We start from the raw sequence: 23,194 nt of genomic DNA, 5'->3' as shown, positions 1-23,194 counted from the left end.
TGATAACCCCAGTACTCTCATCCATGGCTGGTGGGGCTTTATTCTGGTACATGCCTTAGGAGGCAGTTACAGTTTGCAGAGCCATCAAGAATTTTATATTCTACTTAGCTCTGTGATTTCACTTCTGGAAATGTATTATAAGGAAAGAATTCAAAGGAAGGGAAAGGCCCCACATGGGAAGACCTCCATTGCAGGTTTACTTATAATAGTGGAAACCATGGAAATAATCTAATGTCTAATAATATGGGGATGGTTTGGAAAAGCAAGGCACATCCGCTTAATAAACTATTATGCAATTATTAAAAATAATAAGCTCATGCAGCAAAATGGAAAATATCCTGTAATGCAACATTAAGTGAAAAACAGCAGGATATAAATTCTAAGTATGTCATAATTACAACTTGTCTATGCACACACAAACACAGGAGTATTTCAAGGGTGCCCAAGAGGGCATGGGGGACAATCTGAGGGGGCCCAACCTATTAGCCACCTATGCCTTTCTCTGAACATTTGCATTAAATGGTATAGTCTAACTTTAGGGGAAGAGTAGAACACACCAGCAACAGAAACATGGGCACAAGCACTGTACAGATGAGCCAGCCTGGATGAAGTAGCATGAAAAACAGGGAGGCACCAGAGAGAAAAGAGGATCAGAAGGGGCCTCCTACAGCTTTAAACTCACCTCCAGCCACCAGGCATAGGCTGGAACCTGGCCAGCCATGCCCACGTGAAACATGGTTCCACATCAGTTAAATAGCAAACACACTACATGGGTTCACCAGTGTAACTAGAGCTCTTGAAACTGGTATTCTAACTGTAGAAGTCTAAATTGGCACAACTCCGTAAGAAACCTGGCATGTCATATCATTATTCATTTAAGTGCCTTTCCTCATTGGTGATATTCAAGAGCTACCTATTGAGAATCAGTACAATTTGGGGAGAAAATCAGAGAAAACTTATGACGACCCTGGACCTAGTACACACACACACATACAAAAACACAAGTATAAGTTTCAATTGGTTCATATGTCTTCCCACATCTAGTTAAACCCTTGAAAGGACTTGAGTTCAGATCACAGACATCTCACCATAGCAAAAGCAGGTACTTCATTAACCTAAACCAACCTAATCCATCATTGTTTCTGAAACAACAGTAGAGAACAGAGCTTGGGAATGCCCGCAACTGAACCATCCTTCCTCCTTTCCGAGGGCAGCTCAGGCAGGCGGAGGTCTTCCCTTTCTCTGATCAAAGTGCAATATGAGGGTGGAGCAGAAATCTGTTCTGTGTTTCCATTCACAGCTTATCTGCCCTCCACCCTCCCACAGACAACTGAAAATGGAAGCACTTCCTGTTGAAAAAAATGTGTTATCAGCACCAGACCCAGCCTGGGCTTAGTACTGAACGCAGGCCAGTGTAGGTGGGAGACAATTGACTAGCGACGGGCAGCACAGCAGCTGGACTGGAAAACTCCCTCCTAAAGGAATAAATGACTTCAGGGACAACTTGGCTACTGCAGACCAGGACATGGAAAATATCTACTAGCCTGTGAAGTAGGCACAGTTCATCTTTAGATCACTGGATTTTTTTTCCTGTGAGAATATGCCTTTGTTCATTTTCAGATATATATCTGAAAATTCAAGGATTTCTGATTTGATAAACTCAATGTAGTTAATGCCCAGCAAGTGTCTCAATCACAGTTGGCTCACCAACTTAGTCAGTTCTCTTTCTTCTCGTTTACTCCACATATCCCATAATAGGCAGACCCAGACAACCACCAGCTGGGATGCCCACCTAGGCAACTCTGGAAAGGTAACATATCTGAGCAAAGGAAACCCTTAAAGGACACAGCCTGTCCAGAAGAAGAACAGGTTGTCTGGCTTGTGAATTATAAACATACATTTCATTTTTGAGGAAGAAAACCAAAAAAGGAAGTCGACTGGGAGGTACTCAGTCCTCCGAGCTATAATCTCTCTTAATGCAGGCTCGATCTGAAGAAACAAAACACTGCACCCCAGGCAGGTTGAGGATGAGTGTGTGATCATTTCCAGAGCGTAAGACTTTGATGATGATCATACTGCCGTCTTAGCTCGAATTCAGACTGTCGGCTTTCATGGCCTCTGATCTGTCCTTCCTACACATCTAAGAAAGTTTGTGGTTACGGCTTTTTCTTGTGTGAGGGGAAGCCAGCAGTCTGTCACTGCCAAACTCTCTTCTCTGCTTTTGTAACCTCTTAGGTTAGATTCTCGCAGTGCTTTACAGCTGCCTTCCTCAAAAGTAAAACTATACATAAGTTCCAACAAAAGAGAAACACTTTCAGATAAATCTAAATTTCCACCCCCAAAACAACACTCGTTTCAGTTTGGATGAAGGTAATAGGACCTGACATAAAAGTGATTCAGTAATAATTTAGGAGGCCATACAAGGAAGGTACACAAACACACAAAGGTTCTGTCTCTACCCAGACATGTGAGAATCGTCAATCACAACAAAACCCTCTAATTCTCCCATAACAGCTCAAACAAAGCAAGAGGATACGAGCACCTTCTCTCACAAGAAGGGAGAGTCATGGTCACCTCAGCTGATGACCTAACTCAGTTTTTAGCAGAATAGTTATTTTTTTTGTCATTTAACAAACAAATTCCTTACTGGAGAGCTCGCTGGCTGCCCCCTTGACCCCTCCTGCCCCTTCTGGGTTTGAGTAAACTAGGTTATATTCATACCCCAGGATGCTGCCTTTTCAAGGAGAGAACAATTCTACAATCTACTCTGGTCAAAAGAGCAAATTGTTTTACACATTTATATACGCTCAAACAGCAAGCATGTTGTGGTAAAGAAAGGCATGGCCCAAAGTTTATAAGTATTCTGGGATTGTCAGTAAAATACTGATGTACAAATATAAACTGTGGGGTAGGGGGTGTAGGTTTATTCTACAACTTGAAGTCACAGCATACTAAAGAAAAAGTTTTTCTTTTGAAATTAATCAAAATGAATAACTATTCCAGTCTTCAAATTAAGTGGTAAAGGATCCTGAGGCAAGATTTAAAACCTGGTAAATTACGATCTGGCTTTTCAAGAGATTGGACGAGCATCTGAATCTCACCATCTCCATTAGAGAAAGCATACCATGGTCCAAGGACGAAACAGCATTTACAAGAAAGTACTACGTATCATAAGGAATGAAAAATTGCTATCAGATAAATAAAATTAGTATTGTTTTAAAAAATGGTTACTTTGTTAATACAATAGTTCTACGTCTCTAAATTTCCCCCATTAGGAAAGTAAGGATTTATTTCTAATGTCTTGGAATGAAAAAAAAAAATGCCATGGAAATAAAGCACATCACTATTAACTCCCAAGATTAAATTTAAATAGTGCTATTCTTCTTAAGCTTCAAAGAGGTCTGCAGGCATCTCCCACTTATGCTACGCCATACTCCTAAGGGCCAGATGGTAGGAATTACTTTTCCCCTTTAGTAGGAGGGAAACAGGCTTCACAAAACCTTGGCAGCTTACTATAGTCACACACAGAACAGCAGCTAAGCGCCTGGCTGCCTGAATCTGTTTCCTTCCAGCTGCTAATCTGTGAACCCCCAGAATAAACTTCAGACCATATCCAGGCTACCCCATCCATCAAGCAACTAAACTTAATGAGAGCTTTAAATTAAAAGTATTTGTGCTTAATAAGATAGAAATGATACTGGAGTGTGTGCCCCAGCTCTGGTGAAAGGAACCATGGATGCGAACAACTACCAAACGGGGCGACACACCACGTAAATCAGATTTTAAACATCATCAGATATGGACTCGGAATTGTTTACTCATAAGACTCCAACGGGACATCAAAATCAATACGTGTTTATTTGTTCAAATCTTTCTTAAAATCTGGGGTCAATAAAATAATCTCTGTGTTCAGTCTCACAAAGTCTGAGTGCTGGGCTGGTGTGATAAGTAGCAGAATTATGAATTATCATACATGCCAACACCTGTCTTTGGAGATGCTTTTTTAAACTATTAAAATTTCAGAGAAAATTAACAGGTAGGGCTAAACATGAACAGAGCTAACAGAGTGTATTTAATTCATATCCATTAGTTCTTCATATTCTAGTAACTCTTTTGGCAGACACCCATGAAATGCATAATAAATTACTTTTGTTCCAGTAAAGGAATTCATTTTCTTCGAAGATTCATTTAGCAATAACATTTCAGAGCATTCTAAGCCAGATTTCTTAAATTTAGCCATGTTTTCCCGTAACATTATTTCAAGTTTTGTGACAATTTTGTATATTCTTAGACACAGGGGGGTAAAACTGCAAAGAATCTGTAATCTACAAAGAAAAGCTGTGTTCTGACATGAAGCCTTCTAACCTGAGGCTATATGAAAAGGTGAGTGACATTCTTCCCACACTTATTTTTTACCTAGTATTCTGGTTTTCAGATTGTGATAATGTGTCACTTATTAAATAAACCACACTCCTGTGACAAATTGGGTGGACATATATGTTATAAAATATTTAAAGAGCAGAACAGTTTTACCATTTCCTAATACACATACAAAGCCACTGGATATTAAGGTAGTACTATGTATTTCTAACTAGTCATTCTTACCATCCTCCCCGTGACACATACACGCGTGCGCACACACACACACACACACACACACACACACGAAAAAAAAAATCTAAAAAAGGCCTTGAGATCAAAAGGAAAGTATGCAAACTCCACATGCTTCAAAATTCCCTGCCAGGGTGACGTGTGACTTTCACAGTGAAGGCCAATGTGGTCAGAGAGGAACGTGAGTTATTAGAAGGGGCTGTGAAAGAAGAAAGAAAGGGAGCCTGGCACATAGGGAACGTGAAGATAAAATGCCAGCAAAATATTTATGTTCATGGCTTGTAGCAAGTGGCAAGTAGGATATTAATAACTATGATGATTGGTCAACTCCTGGGAGTGGTAACGTCCTGGACTGGGAGGCAGGAGACGTCGGTTCCAGTCCCGGCTTCAACACTGGCTTGTTTTGTGACCTTATGGAGTCACTCCGGGCCCTGGTTTATAAATGAGGCAATAATAAGACGTAACCGCAACTCTTAGACACTTGTGGGAGATTAATGACTTTTTAACTCTTTTTATTCATTTAGAAAAAGAGTATCTTGGACTATAAGCTCTGGGAAAAAATGGACATTTGCCTATTAAAAACTGGTTTTTTTCGATGCTTTTATAAAAATTAATTGAAGTCAATTTGAACATTCTGAAAACTTCCAACTAACTTAGTAGTCACTGTATGTACTTAAATTATACCATTAGAAGTATTCTAGTACTGCAATCTTATATTTAATATTTTAAGAGAAATGTTTAATAATCACATTAGGTACAACAACAGTAAATTTTGCTACCCATTTTTTTTCTATTACCCAACTAACATAGCCTTAGTACTATAATACATTTTATTAATAAGTATAATATTAACAAGACAATGCACACAATGTGCCTTACATATTTGGTCACGAGCAAATCGCTTCTCTGGTGCTATTTTCCCACCTGTTTTAATGGGACAATATTTAATGCTGAAAATTACTAATCACAATTAGTCACATTTCATTAAGAAAATGTTATACCTTCTCTGCACAGACTTCAACATCACATATACTATCGCACGTTAAGCTAGCATGCCCTGGTGATGACTCTGCATCTGCCAGACCTAAGTCCACGTCCAAGTCCTGCCTCTTAATTTGATACATAACCTTGGTCCTGTTACTTACCTTCTGAGCTCCCCCAAATGAAAAATGGTAATAAAAACATCTTCTTAGTAGAGTAATAATTAGGAATAAAAGAGAAAATGTACATAAAACACCTGGCACGTATAATGTATTGACAGAAGCTTGTTTCCTGCCTTCCTATGTCCACTATCTTATGAGAAAGGGAGAAAATTCAAAAGCAAGAGTACGCTGATAAAATGCAAGACTAATCCACTAATGTCTGGCTTTCAAGTACTCTAAAGGCTCTTGTGGAATAGTTAAGTTAGGAGCTCAGCAGTAACTTTTTGTCCCTATTTCAGCAGCCTCTTGAATTATACCCTTTCTTCATAATCACGTTCCTTAAGTGAAAGCAACTCTACTGTATATAAAAGTCCTTTATAGATGTACCTTTTAGCTATTTAACTATTATAGGAATAGTTAATAATAATAGAAACTATTATTTTGTGGCCAACCATAATGCCATAGTAAATTCAAAGTGCTTCAATCACTTGGAGAAAAGGACATCGGAGTATAAAATTTGCTAATAAAGAAGTAAGCTACATGACTAAAGTGGTGTTTTCCCATTTTCACAATAGGATGCAAATATTAATACATAAAATAAAATCTATAAAAAAATATTAAATATTAATCTGCAAATTACCTAACCTTCCTTCAGAAGACCTTATAAAGACATCCAGATACCCTAACAACTGTCGGTCCCTAAATCACCGCCTGTCGGCTACAAGCACTTAAAGATGGGCATTAACTCTTTCAAAGCACTTCAAGCACAAGATTTAGCACCATGCAGCTCAGAAGTACATCTTCTGACAAGATCAGTGAATGATGTTATTATCAAGAGGTGACGACAATAAGAAAACAGGTCTAGCTCGGAACATAGCAAATCCCAGAAGAATGAGACAGGAATGAAGATACCTATTTGAATAGTAAGTGACCACAGAGTGGGTAAGGTCCACCCAAAAGCACAGAACCAGTCAGTGAGGAACCTGAGGTGAGGTCCTTCTCTCCGTCTAAAGATGGCTGCCTCTTTTTGTGGAAGTTTGTCACCAACAAGGAACCACAAAGGTGAGGAAACTTTTTTCCTATCATTAACATACCACATCTAATGTTTCCATTTGGAAGAGTCACCAGGCAGCCACCCCAAACCTTCTTTCCCTGAGCAGCCCTGGGGACTGAGAAACTAATTATAAGCCATAAGGTCAGTGTGTGTCACCAACTCCAAGGAAAGATTTTTTTTTTTACTAATTGTGAGGAGGAACCCTGCTTATAAAATGTACAAGTAGGAGCATGCTAGCATTTGTTTATATCAATTATCAAAATACTCCCAGCTAAGAATGTTTTAATTGTTGGACTCTAGCATAGAGACAGAAATACATTTGTCACTTTAGTGAGGGATAGAAAAAGTCCATCATTTAGCAATGAATGTAGTTTGGGCCCCACTTAAGGCCAACTTGGTATTAACTTGAAATTGTTTCAAAGATCTACCTTCCGCCTATTTTACCAGCCTCACCTCCTGCCTTTGGCTTCTTATACCCTGCACTCCAGTCATACTTACTGAACTCCAAAATCTACGTCTCTGAAGTGCCACAGATACCATGCTCCTCTTCCTCCTAGAGACCTCTACCCCATTGTTTCCCCTGCAAAAATCCTACCAAGTAAGTCAAACTTTCTCTACTCTATGAAGCCATGTCCAGCTCTGCAGTCAGAATCTACCATTCCCTCCTCTCACCTCCCACTGTACTTTGTCACTCATTTAAAGCACTTCCAAATCTAACCAGCAATAAGTTCTGTCTATACCTGCCCCCATCACCTTATGAACAATTTGAGGCCAGGGCCCTTGTTTTACTCAATTGTAAACAGAGCCTCACAATGCTTCTCAAAATGGAACAACAACGTAAAGCAAGGGCTAGTCATACATAGTTCATCTCCATTTATTTCAACATTATATGTTTAATGATGACTTCAACATCATATTTGCAGTTTTAATACAAATTTAAGTAGATTTTAATTTTTTAGCAATTATTTATAGAACTATTTTTAGGCAGGCAAAATATGTTCAGCGATTTATTCTCAGACATTAAGTCTCACTGTTTATTTTGTCCCCAAATTAATCTTTCCTGTTTCAAAGGAAATTAAAAAATACCTTTTATTTAATAAAACTTGGGGATTGAACTATAAAGTTTATAAATGATATATGTTATATGTACACATATTACACTTATATACATTATACACACATAACACACACAAACTATCCTCCAGTTTTACAAATGTTTAGTTACAAGTCATAGGAAGAATAGGAATATTTATAGACTATTAAATCTTATTTAGGAATCACTGAAATAGAACATGTTACTATGTCTACCTCCTAACTAACAATAACAACAAAAAAAACCTTATAAGACATAACTCAGTCAATAAATGGAATTCAATGCAAGATTTAAATATTCCTACACTCCACAGATAATATAAATGCCAAAGAAAATTTGATGTGTATTTAAGTCAACTAAATACACATTTTTCAGTAAATATACATGTATAAGAAAATTTTAGACAGAATGGAAGACTATTTTGGGGAAATTTGTCTTTAAATTCAAAAGTCACAAAAAAAAATAATCAACTGTCTCTCAAAAATTAAGTTTAACACATTTCTTAACAAAGAATTCCAAAGGAACGAGACACGAGCTATTTTAACCCTGGGCTATATGGCAGTGGGTCTTCCTGATCTTACACAGGACACAAATTGCCTTCTCTCTACGTCCAATATATACACACAACACACGCACAGTTATAACAAAGAGAAACTGAGTCATAAGATAGCTGGGTCAGCAACCTGATGTCCATCAAAAGGAATGGCTCCTTTTTTCCCAGGCAGAGGTTTACTTAAAACATGATGTAGCAAGCTAAGACGTGCAAAAAAAGTTAAAGAAATGAGACCTCAGAACAGTGCAAAAATGATTTTCGTGGCACTTGGACACTTGTCCTAGAAGAATGCCTGTTGCTGTGTGATAGAAATCCTGCCCACACCTTCATCCTGCGGGGAAGGAGCTCTGGAGCCATCCCCCCCCACCCCCCCACCCCCACCACACACACACACACACACACACACACACACAGCACTAGGAGTGTCTCCCTCCAGAATACTCAGCTCCCGCCAGGTTAGCTCAGGAACCAGCCACACTGCGGACCTGGTGCCACCTCCTGAACGTGCCCACATGCAGGGCAGGGTAGGAACATCAGGACTGAAAAGAAGCCTGCTGGGAATGCCTACTAGTGATCTAGAACTGATTTCTTGGGGACATGAGGGGGGAATTAACACAGCAAGTTTGATAATACTTAGGCAACTTCCTTGCTATAACTCACAAGGTGGAGCAGTTACGCTGCCACTTAATCTCCAAATAGGAGAATGATTGTGGCCCCCGGTTCCTGCCTTTGACTGGGAGTGCGCCTAAGATTGCCCTTTGTTTTATAGCTCGGTTATCTCAAGTAAGCTAGGCTCCCCCTAATTTCCACCGCAGCTGGCACTGGAGATCAGTGGGATAGACCCATCATCATAAGAGGCTTCAATGCTGAGCCCCTGGAGGTGCAGGGTACTATGTACCAGACACAACCTTGCTATATGGATAGAACATTTTCCTCACCTACATATAGCACTTCACAAAATCATAGAAGCAGTCGGTCCCAATACCAACTGCCCTCCAACAGCTTAAACCATGATCAAAATGGCAAAATGACACATCTTAGTCAACATGGCCACCTTCCACAAATGCTTCTGCCAGCTGCTCACAGATAACTCCTCCAGCATGCTCTTCACTGCTCCTCAGCGGCCATGCTGGCCACTTGCAAAGACCTAGTCCACCCAAAGAAGGCTCTGAAAAGTGCACAGAGACCCAAACTCACACACGGGCACTCCTTGGTAGTGACCTGGGGAAACCACTGGAGCCTACAATTATTCTTGGAGGGGGACGGTTTCCAAAGGCAGCCAGTAGATTGGCTTCTGCCAAGCAGGCCTAGTTCCCCACAACAGACACTTCAGGTAGGGAGGGGCTGATGGAGACATCAGGATGGGCTCACCATCTGGAGAAAGCCCGGAAACCCAGGTGCCCTACCAGTGCCTGTGGAGCCAGGAGGAATGGGTCCCTGGGGAGAGGGGAGGAGGGCGGGCAATCCACCCCACACATCCCTACACTGCCCCCCCAAACCCCTCCTACCCCTGGGAAAGCTGTGGAGAAGCATTGCTGAGGCTGCCGGCAGCTCACACAGCCCCATCGTGGGGGCTGCCCAGGCTACAGAGGGATGGCAGCTTGCAACAAAAGACCTGTGTGGAACTGTTCTCAGATTCTCCCAATCTCTCAAATCCTGCTGCTTTGCCTCCTGGTCTCTGGTAGGGAACTGTGCGATCCTCCAAAGGGTATGGAGTGGCCCGCAAGTCACCTCTGGTGTGCTGAGTCCCAGGTGGGAGATGCTGGAACACCAAAGCAGCCCGAACTCCCGAGGTCTGTCTTCCAGACAGGCCAGGACCAAAACCTGTCACTGCCTTTTCACTGCCTTTTCACTGCTCCACTCCTGGGAGGGCCACTGATTGGAGTTGCAAATAGCCAGTTTTGAAATTTTACATCACAAAAACCACGAGAGCAAAATGGATTCCATCCATTAGGGTTCCAAGTCCCTGAAGACCATTGTTGGGCAAATAGCTCTATTTCTGTGCCATTTATCATTCAAATTTGGCTTTTGCCATGCTTAAGTTGGACTATATCACCAACAAAAGTGACTTGGAGCTGGCAGCTATCCTCATTTCAGCTCAAAAAGACAGACACTGAGGCCAAAAACCTGGCTGCTCCCTCAAGGCTTTGGAAAACCAGAACATTGTCTTGCCTCATTTAGCTACATAATTGCTTCTGAGGACTTAGTGCATAATCAAAACTATTTTAAAATAATTTTGATCTTTTCATTTCCCCACAAGGGACCCTCCTATTTACCACTGTAGATCATTAAAATTACATCTAACCCTCCTGTAAAAACATTGTACGCCAGAGTCCACCTTTATAAAGGATAGGAAGATTCTTTAACTGTGTCTGCAACAAACAAAAATCACAAAGGCTTTTTTCCTTTCCCTCTGATCACACTTCTTGTTTCATTAAAGAAAACACCCAAAACAATTTGGGTTAGAGGACAAAGAGAAAGAAATACTATTTTAAGCACCGTTTAAAATTGTTTTAAATGTTTAATTTGTTTGTTGAAGACAATAAAAATACGATGAAAAGAAACCAGCTCTGTGGTTCCCAAACCCTGGCTGGAAGACACCTTGAGGGCAGCGGTTTCAATTTCACCTGGGGCGCTTGTTTTAAAAAAATTTAAATTTCCATGCCCCGCCCCCAGAGACTCTGACTCAGAAAATCCAGGGTGGGGCCCAGGAATCTGTAGTATTTCAAAGTACCCCAAATAGGGCAAAACTAAATGTAGAAAAGAATTACTAACTAAATAGGGATTTTAATGCTGGTGTTTCGTCCTAAACTACTGAGCATAATTCTACCATAAAGTCTGGCCGCCCAGGCCCCACCCTAGATCTTAGTGAGACCCAGTCATTTTTAAAAGGGCATTCCAGATAAATTTGGGAAACACTAGGGTGGGAAAATGCTCTTCACTTGAGAAAAATGGATTTTCAATCACAGCTCTATGGAAACTAATTCTGTGATCTTCACAAAGACCCTCGCTCACAAACCAAATTGCTCAGTTTTGTCACAGGCTGAAAGAAGCCTAGGCACGATAACTAAGGGGCATTTGAAGAAGGCAAGGCTTTCCAGCAAGAGGACAGTTAGGTGAAGGAAGATAGGTGAAAACAGTAGCACATGACACATTATGATGAGCTGTGCTTTGGGTAGACGATTTTTAAAAAGGAAGGAAGGAAGGAAGGAGGGGAGGGAGGAAGGAATAAAAAGGGGAGGGAAAGGAAAAAGAAAAAAAGTTAGACTTGATATAAGCAAAAGCAATTTAAATGTCATGGGCTCTGAGATATATGAAACCACTGAGCTGGTAGTTTTTCTGATCTACATTAGAAATAGATATATCAACTCAGATAAAAACCTGGAAATAAAACAATTTAAAGCACTTCAAACCAAAACTTCTTGCTTTTACTTGGGTTAATTTAACCATAAAAACATGATATAGATCTTAATTAAGAGGTTTGTAAAGTACTTAAGTTTGTCATTTTGTTGACATTTAAATGTAATTTCCTCTAAAAACTATTCTTAGGTATCAGCTAACTAAACTGAACTGTTGGTTTAGATTATTGTACTAACAGATAAGATAAAATTTGCGATAATATACTAGAGAGCTAGTCACTAGTTTTTTAAAAAGAGTCTACACTGTTTTAACACTTACCCCTGAGGCTGTCGGTTGTGTTGTAGGGGAAGTATTTTTGCTGCAATCATCTGAGTTAGAAGAAGTGGAAGTTGGAGTCATAGGAACGGAATTATTGCTATTACCTGCAACAGTCAAAATTAACCTCATAAATATACATACACTCTACTGTTGAGGCTGGCAAATACTTTACAATCAAATAGCATTTTATTATATTTACCAGAGCAAGCCTTTGACTTATTTATATTCTTAGGTTTTCGTTTCCTGGTTTGAATTCCCTCTTTTTTCATAGCAAGCGGTCGAGGCACCTAAAAAAAATTTCACATAGGCCATACGCTTAATAAATGTATTGAAGAAAAAGCACACTTTAACTAAAGACCCAACATCAGTACTGAAAGCCTTCATTTAAAAGAATTTGGCATAAATCTCAATCCAGTTTTTATATATACTCAATAGATTCCAACTGCACAAAGACTACACTTTCCCCATCAAAGGCAGAGGTCCCCACCTTCAGAGAAAATGGTGTGATTTACCGGGAAGAAATGATTCCTTCAACTAACATTTATTGTTTTAACAATTGCAATTACAGTGTAAAATCATTGAATGCATATTTTTATTTCAAAGAGATCATATATTCTCTTCCTCCTATATATACAAAGTTATTTTCCTTTTTTACGACTGACATGTTTATATTTTGTGCTATCCTTAAAATGAAGTATAGAATCTTTCTAACTATAATTTTAACTATCAAATATATTATTACTTCTTTGTATAAATATATCTGATTGTATTGAAATTTTTAAAGTTAAGATATAAAACAGTTACTGTGCATTTCTAGTTGGTTCCATGTTTTTTCTTTATGCAGTTTTTTATTTTTAAAAAAAGGATTACTACTGTCATGTTAAATTCTAAAACACACATTTTCCACATTTTAATATTTCTAAAATTGGAATGTCTTACAATGGACATGTGTGACATTTTAATTGCCATCATTTTTTGTTTCTTATTGGTATGCAAGATAATAGCTTAATATGATTAATACCTTCCTAGATTCAATAGAATGCATATAGAAAATCAGGTTTTTCACTTTCATCCCTTCTCCATTGCTGATTTTTTTCTTCACTGAAACTATGTACAAACTCTACGAAACGCGTCTACATGTGAGCAGAATACGTGACGCACCCCATGGAGTTTCATGTAGAGTCCACATGCATTGCACACAGGCTCGCCCTCGGCGTTTCTGCGCCACAAAGTGGTGGTTGTGGTGTGGCAGTTGGCACAGGACAATCCAAGCCGCCGGGAAGAAGGCTACAACAAAGCAGCACAAGAAAGTAAGTGCACAGTTAGAAGTGATTTTTATGTATATGCTACACACATCAATGTATTGTGTCTTTGTCATCAACAAACATGGACCTGGTTATTATAAATAAGAGGTCCCTTGAGAAGAACAAATTTGAAGTGTAATTAGGTTGACCTTCCTGGACCAAGAAACTTGAGTGTTACATAGTGTGCTCAATCCTAAACATATGACTAATGTGCTCCAGTGTGTTGGTGTAGATTATACTCATAGAATAACCGGGATGCAGTCACAACGTTGGCCAAAAAGTGCACTCACTGCTGTCAGGTCTGAGATATAAGAGTCATGAAATGCAATTGCAAATGCCTGCCAATGTGTTAATCAGGTCTATTTCTCAGATATGTGCGGAGGAATAAACCAGAAACTTCAAAAGTGCCAATATATAGTAATAGAAATTGATTTTGGAAAATGTACAGAATTTTTGTCAAAAAATATTTTTAATACATTCCATAATTATCATGATCAAATGCTGCCTGAATTTTTGTATTCTCCATTTTACAAAGGATAAGCAAATTTTATGGCACTGTTTTAATGCTGGCATTGTCTTATATACTATGAAAATAATATATTTTATTTACTCTGCCAATACAGTAATTAACTTTTGTTCACACAAAGGGTTAGATGGTATTATCACAAAAAGTTAACCCCCTAGCACCGACATTCTGATTTCCATGTTCCCTATACCCGTAATATCATTAAAAGGAATTTATTTCCTCTAAATTATTGTGTGAATTATAAAGAATGAAAATTTAACCCACTATAAGTTCCTCCCCTGAATGGCAAAAAATCTAAATTTGTTTTTAAATTACCGAGATACGCAACTCAAAAAAAACGGTGCCATGACTTCAGTAAAAAAAAAAAACGTGGGGGAAATCCAGGAACCAAAGCAAGTTTAAAGTTACAGAATTTGGGAACTGAGCTGCACTGATTAAGAAAAGAAGTTATAAAGAACGCACACAAAATAATTGAGCATGTATTGAATATTCACAGATTAAAGGACAGAGATTGCCAAACCCTTTGCTGGCAAATTTAAAAGATTAAATTTTGTATTTACAGTTCACATCCTGTTATATTACTTTAGCAACACTCTTTACAGACAAGTTATAAAAACAGAGACACTGGTAATCCTCTTAGCACTAAAACATTTGAAAAAGTTGGTGCTAAGAAAAAATCAATTTGACTTTTGGTTGAAATGAATATGTTTGGCTGACAGGAGAATTATTTGGGGAATTGCTTTGCTAAAATGATGAAAACATATAAAAACCTTACATATCAGGGCTTTTTTTTTCTTTATTTTTTTTTTTCTTTAGGGTTAAAAGAAAATTTCCTAGGAGAGCACTCTTTTCTCTTCATAAATGTGAAATCAATAAACTAGGGACAGGAAGGTTCATTTTATAAACAGGTCATTTATGACAGTTTCCAGTGGAATTTGGAGCCAATGTGAAGCAAACCTGTTATCAGAATTTGCCACTATAACAAAGAACTTTATGACTGTCAACTGCAGATCATAAGTGAAGCCAGTCCTCATAAACATGTAAAATGAAGGTGAATGGGTTATAAAAGTTCCTTGTAACAAGTGATCTCAGTTATGTTCATCACTGACAAGGAATTCAAGTTACACCATAAATCTCTTATTTTGCAATGTATTACAAGTTCAAATTCACAGTGATTGGTTCTGTACTGCTGGCTAAACAAACTTGGGTTCAACATTCTACTTCTGATAACTAAGGTAGATACATCAAAACCATAAATAAGAAGCCCACAAGGAGAACTAATTGATAAACACACCCTGCAATTGGTATCATTTATAACCCATTTACAAAGCACATTGGTTGACCTTGGTTACTGCCAAGACACCTGTCACACAGAAGGAAAACTAACTGATTTAGAGATGTTAAAAATTATTTTTCTGGTAAGTTATGTTTATTGGTAAGGGCACAAAACAAATGATACTATCTAAATATGGATGTTACTAGATCAAATTTATAACGTTACTAGAACCTAAATGGCTACTATCCTACCCATTTTTCCCTCAATCTATAGAAAAACATTACCTTTCCGAGCTCAGCTAATACTCAGTTCAACGCGCCTTTACAAATAAATAAATAACAATGATAATCAGTTTTATTGTGAATACACTGGCTAATATATGAGAACAGGAATTTTCTTGGAATATTTTCTGGCCACTACTTTTTCTTTTTTTTAATATGCATGTAAGAAAAATAAAAACCATAGGGAATCAGATACTGAAGTTAAGGATGGGCTTTGAAGAAAATTTTAAGTTGTGGGAGGTTGTAACAAGATTAAGGCACATACACTCATTAAATTAACCTTGGCCACTTTATTTTAAATGCATTAAAAACAAAACAACCATAAAACTAATTGCTTCTTCTTAAGGTGTCAGACTTACATTGTGATGCAATTTCACTCTAATCTATTTAACAGAAACAACATGTGTAGCATTTGTTACTGCTAATTAGAGTATAACAATTAAATAAATTACTTAGATACTTAAGATGTCTGGGATCTAACTGTAAAATATTTTACTTTAAAAGGTATTAGAGTAGGAGTGCTTGGCTAAACAAATGTTAGTCTTACAGTGGGGCTTGTGAAAGCTTTATTTTCTCTAATCACTACAGCAGTAAATACCCTCTCCTAAACACACACACACACACACACACACAACACACACAACACAATGACAATAAGAGATTAATCCCTAAAGAAAATCAAAATGTCCATACTTTAAAACATAGTAAAATGTGTCCATATTGGTGAAAATCCTCAACTTAAGAACACACAGACTGCGTTTTTTCTCAAGTTCTATGTAGCTCTCTGAAGAGCCAGATTTCAAAATAGCTAAGGTTAGAGTAAGTAAATTTTCACCAGAGTCAAGGGCAAACCAAAAGATGGATGGAATTTGGGGCTAAAACCTGTCTCACTCCAAGGAGAAAAGGTAGAAGGGACCCAGAGGTAGAAGGGACAGAATCAAAGGAACCCCAAACAAGGCGGTGGGGAGAAAAGGAGTCTGTTGTCATGTTCTGTGGGGTGAGGGAGTGGGGGTGTATCACAAACAAGCATGGTTTTTCAAGAATAAAATCCAAACCAGACTAGAGAGTACATAATGAACAAAAAAATCTTCCTTCACCTGACCTGGGTCGGTCCCCTGTCTTTCTCCCCAGGGGTAACCATCATTACTAACTTCTTGTGTTTCCTTCCAGGATTATTTCTGTGCATTTACAAGGACATATAGAGATATGTAGATATAGATTTTTGTACTGCAAAAAGATGGTAGCACCCTACACCTTTCTTTTTCCTACCTCTTTCATTTAAGGATGTCATTCTTTCTCTGTCTTAAGTGTGGGAAAAGGCTGTTTTCGTTTCCCTAGACTTCCAGTCGGGCGCCAGCGAGTGGGGAGTGAAGGGTACAACTTGGTCCCTGAGCTCAGGTCAGACCCAGGCGGTCTCCGGCCGCGCCGCACCTGTCTCCGCGGGGGCTCCGGGGTCGGGCGGGCTGGGCCGGGCGGCGCTGGAGCAGCGCTGCCCAGGGGTCCCGCTGCAGGCGAGAGTGGCGCTCGCACTTACCACGCGCTTCTGCGGCTTGATGAGGGGCCGGCTGAGGCCGTTCATCTTGCTGTAGAGGCCGCAGGCGTTGCACAAGTAGTGGCCGGTGCCGTCCCGCCGCCAGAGCGGCGTCTGGATGGAGCCGCAGTTCACGCATTCGCGACTCTCGGGGGGCAGGTCCTCCAGCAGGTCTGCGGTGAGAGCGGGGACGAAAGGCCCGGTGAGGCCACACCGTGCCCGCCCCTCCCGAGACTCCCCCGAAGACCCCCAGTCCCCCTAGTCCCAGTGCTGGCGACACACTGCCACCTTCCCCGCCCGCGCCCGACCCCTCGGGTCTTTCGGGTCGGCAGCCAAGCCGGAAGCTGGCTGGTCCCTATCGATCCTGACCATTCTCTGCACCCCTAGGCGCGCCCAGTAAAAAACCCAGGAAAGTAGGAGCCAGTTCTGAAAACATAACCCGAATCATTTGCCGTTTACCACCAAGAACCTCAGGGTGGAGAGATGAGCTGTGGAGAGGTCGCTTTGGGTCCCCTGACCCCTTCTTTCTGGCTGTTCCCAAGCTTTTCAAAACTGAATCCATCATAATTACAGTATGCCATTTGCCAAATCCGAGCAAGCCGTACAATATTCACACTGATCACTGACCCCCGCTCCAGCCCACTAATATCCCAGGACACACTGAGGTTGCCTTATTTCTTCTTTTTTCTTTGAAAAAGTATTTACTATATCTGCCACCTTTTATTTTCCCCGATTAAAAAAACTAGACAGATTTAAATTAGAAATACTGTTCTTGGGCATTTATATCAATTAATTAGAAAAATGGCTCAGGTCTCCTCAGGGAAAATAACGCACTAACATCAATAGGTACAGAGACAAATGTATTCTTTTCATACTACAAGGACCAGAGACTAGAATATTCTGATTTTCATTAGGTTGCTTCTATCTCCAACATTTCTACAAACGGTTGATATTTTATTGATTCAGCAAATTACTAAGACCGCCCCAGTGCTAAATAAAACCGTTTCCTATTGTCCTACACTAAAATTTCAACTTATGAATCTTTCTAAATTGTGTCTATTTTGCTATTTGATTAGTTTTTGGAGTTCACAACTAACCTAAACCTGTTAATAAGAGTAAATGGCTGTAACATTTATTATTTCCCCATCAGTTAAATATGAATGAATATTACCTAAAATGGGATAGGTACTTATTAATTAAGTACTTTTTAAATAGACTTAAAATAAATATCTCCTTCTGTTTAGGGTTATTTATATTACAGAAAGTTTAAACGTTCCAATTTGGCTTCCTTTAAAGAGCATTTCTGAATCAATTTTTAAGTAAATAAACATCACACTTTAGAGAAGATTATGCATGCTATCAAACCATTCTATTCTTTCTCATTCCCATGCAGTTTACTACTTATTTCTAACATTAACTGTTTGACATATATTTAAATGTGTCTTTGGTATAAATACTCTTTAATTCCATTACTACTTTTTACCCTTACAAAAGTCTCCTTTCTCAAGAAATAAGTTTAAAAGAAATGAGCATCCTACATAATGAGTTCAAAGTTGTCATGGGGATACTGCAACTTACAACATATCACAAAGATTTATTCTTCTCCACCCTAAAAGCCGCTATTGACTACGGTAATCAGTAAAACGCTCAGGACTTCAAGGACACTGAAGTTAAACAAGGTATTTGTCTTTGTTGTTGACTTTAAAATGTTACCTATCAGAGCCTCTCTCTATAGAAGAGTGGGCATTCCCTGGAGAACCCAGCCCTACGCCAGGCCTTCTACCCCGGGCTGGAAACAATAAAGACTCCCAGGAGAAGATAGTGTGAACTCTCCGGGTAAATCTCTTTAGTCATCTGAAAACCCAAAGACAAAACTTAAAGTCCACTTTGGATAAATAAAATTTATGAAGTTTACTTAATAAAATCTATAGCTCCCATTCTCTCCCTACCTCTCCCCACCCCTTACCTAGCAGCTACAATTCTATCAGTGATTAAAATAAGATAAACATTTTTAAATAAAAATTACAAAATCTGAAGGGGCTGGAAGCTCATCAGTTTCCCCCTAATCATCATCTCTCCTAACATGGCTGCCTCATGTGCCTCTGGGGAGTGAGAGACTCAGGGGAGAGGGACTCAGCCAGTGAATGTCCTCCCAGGCAGGACCCAGAGAATGGAACATAGTTTCCCGGAGCTTAGGAGGGCACTGGGCCTAGGGACTAGAATGGCTTGTGAGGACCCTGAGCTCACCCCAGGAATCTCCACTACACACTGATCATAAAAACCTGGGAGAGGTGTATGGGGCAGGTCCCCAGAGGCCTCCACACCTGGCGGGTTGAGAAAGCTCAGCACTCAGGTTTTAGCCCTGCTGTTTGCCCAAATCGATTCAAGAGTGCCTCCAAAAATGGTTTGTTTAAAAAACTCAAAGGGGAGAAGCAGAGAATCTAGCTAAGAAGCTGAATAGGGGTTGGGGACCGAGGTCTCTCTAGCATGAAAACACCTGTGAGGACAAGCAACGTGAGGGTCATTTGCCCTCCCCACCTCGAGACTAGTTTATTCTCATTCAGTAGCTTCCCACCTTCTTAAAAGACTGCAAAAAAAAAGCCTGGGTGTGTTCCCAAATCCCTTCCCATTTTTTTGGTTGGCTTTTCTTTTTCACATACTCTGGGTCTACAGAAGATTTTTGTAATTTTTCAGTGTCTTATCCAAAAGGTGACAAAATTAATGAAAGGTTAGCCTATGTTTAAAATGAAAAGAAACATAACTTGCCTACAATTGCACCCTACTGCTTCTAAAAGCATTTTCCACAGAGCTAGTTACTTTAAACACCAAACAAAAAATGCCAATTATGTTTTTTGGACTACTTCTCTTTCTCAGGACTGTGAAATGCTGGAAGACTAGGGGAAAGGAGTATGGAGATGATGCTAAGCTGTGTCACCAACTAAACAGGCAGAATTTGAGGACCTTGCCCCAACTGCAGCTGCCTGCCCCCTACCCAACTCACACACCCTTTCAGAGTGCAAAAGCCTCACACCCTAACCATTACCACCCTTCCCATCCTTTGAAGATTCCTCCTTGCCTCGTCTCTCTGCTTCAGGGAGCCAGACGTGGGTCCTTATGCCGCAGAAAGAGTGACAATGCTCTCTGCTCTCTCAAGTCTCTACTCACAGTGACCTCTGCAGGGCCTCCCGACCCCACTCTACACAGGAGGTTAAAGATGGTCTCCAGAGACAGCTTTGTAGGGGCAAGAAGAGCGAATTTTTATACCAAAATCTTAGAGAGGGTGGAGGAAGAGCTTGTTGCCCCCTCCCAGTATTCCTGGGAGGGTGCTTTTCAGATAAGATCCTTCACTTTCAGGCCACTACAGTTTCCAGCGTGTCTTTAGAACCTAGCAATGCCTCACTTTATCCTACCTAATTAGGGCCCCTAAAGTACTTGGCCCTAAATAGATGGCTGGGGCTCCCACGAAATGCCCAGACTTGAAGTGTGAGAGCACCAGGTAGGATCGTGTAGGCTGATGCGCCTCCTTTGTCATTGCCACCACTGTGACTCCCACAGCTCCCCTCAAACAACAGAAAAAAAAAAAAAAAAGCTTTGTCTTAGGAGTCCCTCAGGTTATCAAACAGGTTAAATATAGAGAGAGACCTGTGAAAACACCAAGAAAGACACAGAATGCTGCAGCTGAGGAAAGAAGCCAAAATGTCTTCATCAGGCTAGAAAAGATAGTTCACACCCTCCCCTGCTGAAGCAGAACAAAACACTTCAAAATATGGGAGTTTCCAGGTATTTTGACAATTATGTTCTCCCAGGTCACCCCAAATTGCCCCAGACACTGGAAATAAAGTGTGAGTGGGATTGGAAACTGAAAATTTGGTGGGCTGAACTCTAGAGGAAGAACAGATGTGCTCCGGGACCCCTGAGTCCCAACAACAGCCCCAGACACCCTGCCAGCTGATGTGAAGTCAAAGCACACCTCCCCCCCCTCACCCCCCCACACACACATCAGTTTTCCCTCAGGATAGTCACAAAGCTGACCAGTCTAGGTGTCCATCTCACTGAAGGGGTGGCGGAGATGCCAACTAGGTCCTTAGGTCCTTTCCCACTGTGGAGTCCTTTTAAAACACACTTCTGCTCACCTTTGGAGAGGTGAATCGGTCGAGACTGTATGTGCATATGAGGGGAAAGTGAATCAAGTACCCAACACACTCCTAAGCTTACCCCCTCAAATGGAGTCTCACTCTCCCACTCCTGTAAACTAGTGTCTGCGACGGGGCTCAGGTCCTGTTGGTTCCCTCCCGGGCTCATTTTTTTCCAATTGTTCACCCCATTCACTATTCAAGTCCCCGAGCTTCTCCTAGGCACTGAGCATTCAGTCTCTTTAGTGGAAAAGAACTGAGACAGTTCGCAAAATAGAACCAACACATCAACGCTGTCAGATTCTGGGTCGCCCAGCCAGAGGCTGGCAAATATTGCCTGGGGCCAGGCCGACTCCTGGGCACCCCGACGGGAAAGCTTTGAAAACAGGGCCCAAGTCAAGTAGCTGCTCCACAGCCACTAGCGTCCCACAGTCTCCGGTCCCCACCCTCACGATGCGGCGAGACCCTTACCTGCGCTGGGGCCCCGCGGCACTGGGAGAGGGGCTCCGGCGCGACTCTGCAGGCTGTGCAGCACCGGGGTCTCGAAGGGTCCCGCGGGCCAGGCGGGTGTCAACGGTGCACCCACGTAGGGCGAGTAGGGGCTCGGGTGGTGGTGGTGATGGTGGTGGTACGTTCCGTTCAGTGGCCGCGCGGCCGACAGCGAGCTGTACTGGTGCTCGCGGCCGCCCATGACCGCCAAGCTGCCGCCGCCGCCGCTGCTCACGCCGCCCGCGCCCCCGCCGCCGGCCGCCGCGTAGCCCCCGGGGTCCCGCGCCGCGCCGTTGGCCATGGGCGGGCTGGACGAGTAGGAGAAGCGCGCCGAGACGTGCGCCGCGGCCGAGCCGGCGCTCCCGGGCCCCGCGGCCCCGCCGCCCGCCGCACCGCCTGCGCTGCCGTACGGGGGGCTGTCGGCTGAGGCCTGGGGCCAGCCGGGGTGCGCGCCCGCGCCGCCCGCGTGATTGGCGGGCCCGCTACCCGCCCCCTGCAGGTACGGCAGGCCCGGCAGCATGGAACCTACGCGGGTGGTGGGCACGTAGACTGGGGAGCTGGCCGCTGCCGCCGCCGCTGCCGCGGCGGCCGCCGAGTGCACGAAGCCGCCGGGCGCGCCGTCGTAAGCGGCCGGCCCCTGGCTAGAGAGGGCGGCGAGGGTCTGGTACATCTCCTCGGGCTGCTCGGGTGCGAAGGGACTCAGCTTGGCGCCGCGGCTGGACCACAGCAGCTTGCTGGCAGTCGCGGCCTGGTCGAGGTCAGTGAAGAGCAGTAGGTCCTCCCAGCTCGACAGGGCGCCCCCGGGGCCAGCGACCCCGGGCGCCGAAGGTCCGTGGGGAGCCCCGAAGGGGTGCGAGGCGTAGGGACTAAGCAGCAGCGAGCGGGCCGGGGTTCCCGCCGCCGCCTCCGTGTCGAGCTGCGGCGTTCTGCAGTTGCCGGCGCTGCCTGGGCCGCGCTCCCCACCCCGGGAGCAGCAGGAGGAGGAAGAAGAGATGGGGGAAGGCGGCGTGGAGGGTTCCCGCGCTGGAAAGGGTCCGGAGTCGCTGGCGTCCGCAGCCGCGGCCCCGAAGCGCTTCGGCAGGCACCAGCCGCCGTCAGTCAAGGCCATCCACAGTCCGGCGCCGCTGCAAGCTGACTTCTAGCTCCTGAGGCAGGGAGACAGGGACGAGAGGAGAAATAAAAAGGGGTACCCAAAGGGCAGACTGTACGGCATCTCACTTCCACCCCTTTTCCTAGCTAATGAAATTCCTCAAGATCCCGTTTCTGCCCTGGGTGTGGGGGGTGGGGAATGAGAGAGGCATGGAGCCTGCGCAGCCGCCACTGGATCTTCCAAGGACCAAGATACCCGCCCTCCCTCACCGCACAACTCAGGTCCCGTCGCCCTCCCCGCCCACCCCTTCCACAGCATCCTTCATCCGCGCGCGCGCCAGATCCCAGGGTGACTGCGAGGCTGGCCGAGGTTTTCCTTCCTCCCCACAGTGGCTCCCTTCAGGCCGATGACACACAAAATAACTTTTTAAGTA

At 42.4% G+C, this 23,194-nt stretch overlaps 1 protein-coding gene across 5 annotated transcripts in view; it reads right to left on the bottom strand.

Moving 5' to 3' along the window:
* GATA6 (GATA binding protein 6) overlaps nt 1-23,194 on the bottom strand; it is a 30,418-nt gene that overhangs the window by 5,131 nt on the left and 2,093 nt on the right. For 4 of the 5 annotated variants that reach the window (XM_019741248.3, XM_019741251.3, XM_088797933.1 and 1 more), the window contains 5 exons: nt 21,654-22,816; nt 17,053-17,222; nt 13,293-13,418; nt 12,331-12,418; nt 12,132-12,235 (listed from right to left, as the gene is read on the bottom strand). In XM_019741248.3, coding sequence (XP_019596807.2) covers nt 12,132-12,235; nt 12,331-12,418; nt 13,293-13,418; nt 17,053-17,222; nt 21,654-22,779 — 1,614 coding nt within the window. In that variant the 5' untranslated portion in view covers nt 22,780-22,816. Of the gene's footprint in view, nt 1-12,131; nt 12,236-12,330; nt 12,419-13,292; nt 13,419-17,052; nt 17,223-21,653; nt 22,817-23,065; nt 23,156-23,194 lie in introns of those variants that run through there. The other variant, XM_019741249.3, reaches the window with a different exon arrangement.

Source organism: Rhinolophus sinicus, chromosome 4, assembly GCF_057876585.1.
Source record: "Rhinolophus sinicus isolate RSI-liver-muscle chromosome 4, RSI-T2T, whole genome shotgun sequence".
NCBI lineage: Eukaryota > Metazoa > Chordata > Mammalia > Chiroptera > Rhinolophidae > Rhinolophus > Rhinolophus sinicus.
The sequence above is the reverse complement of the archived record's forward strand: the minus strand, read 5'-3'. Positions and strand labels throughout refer to the sequence as shown.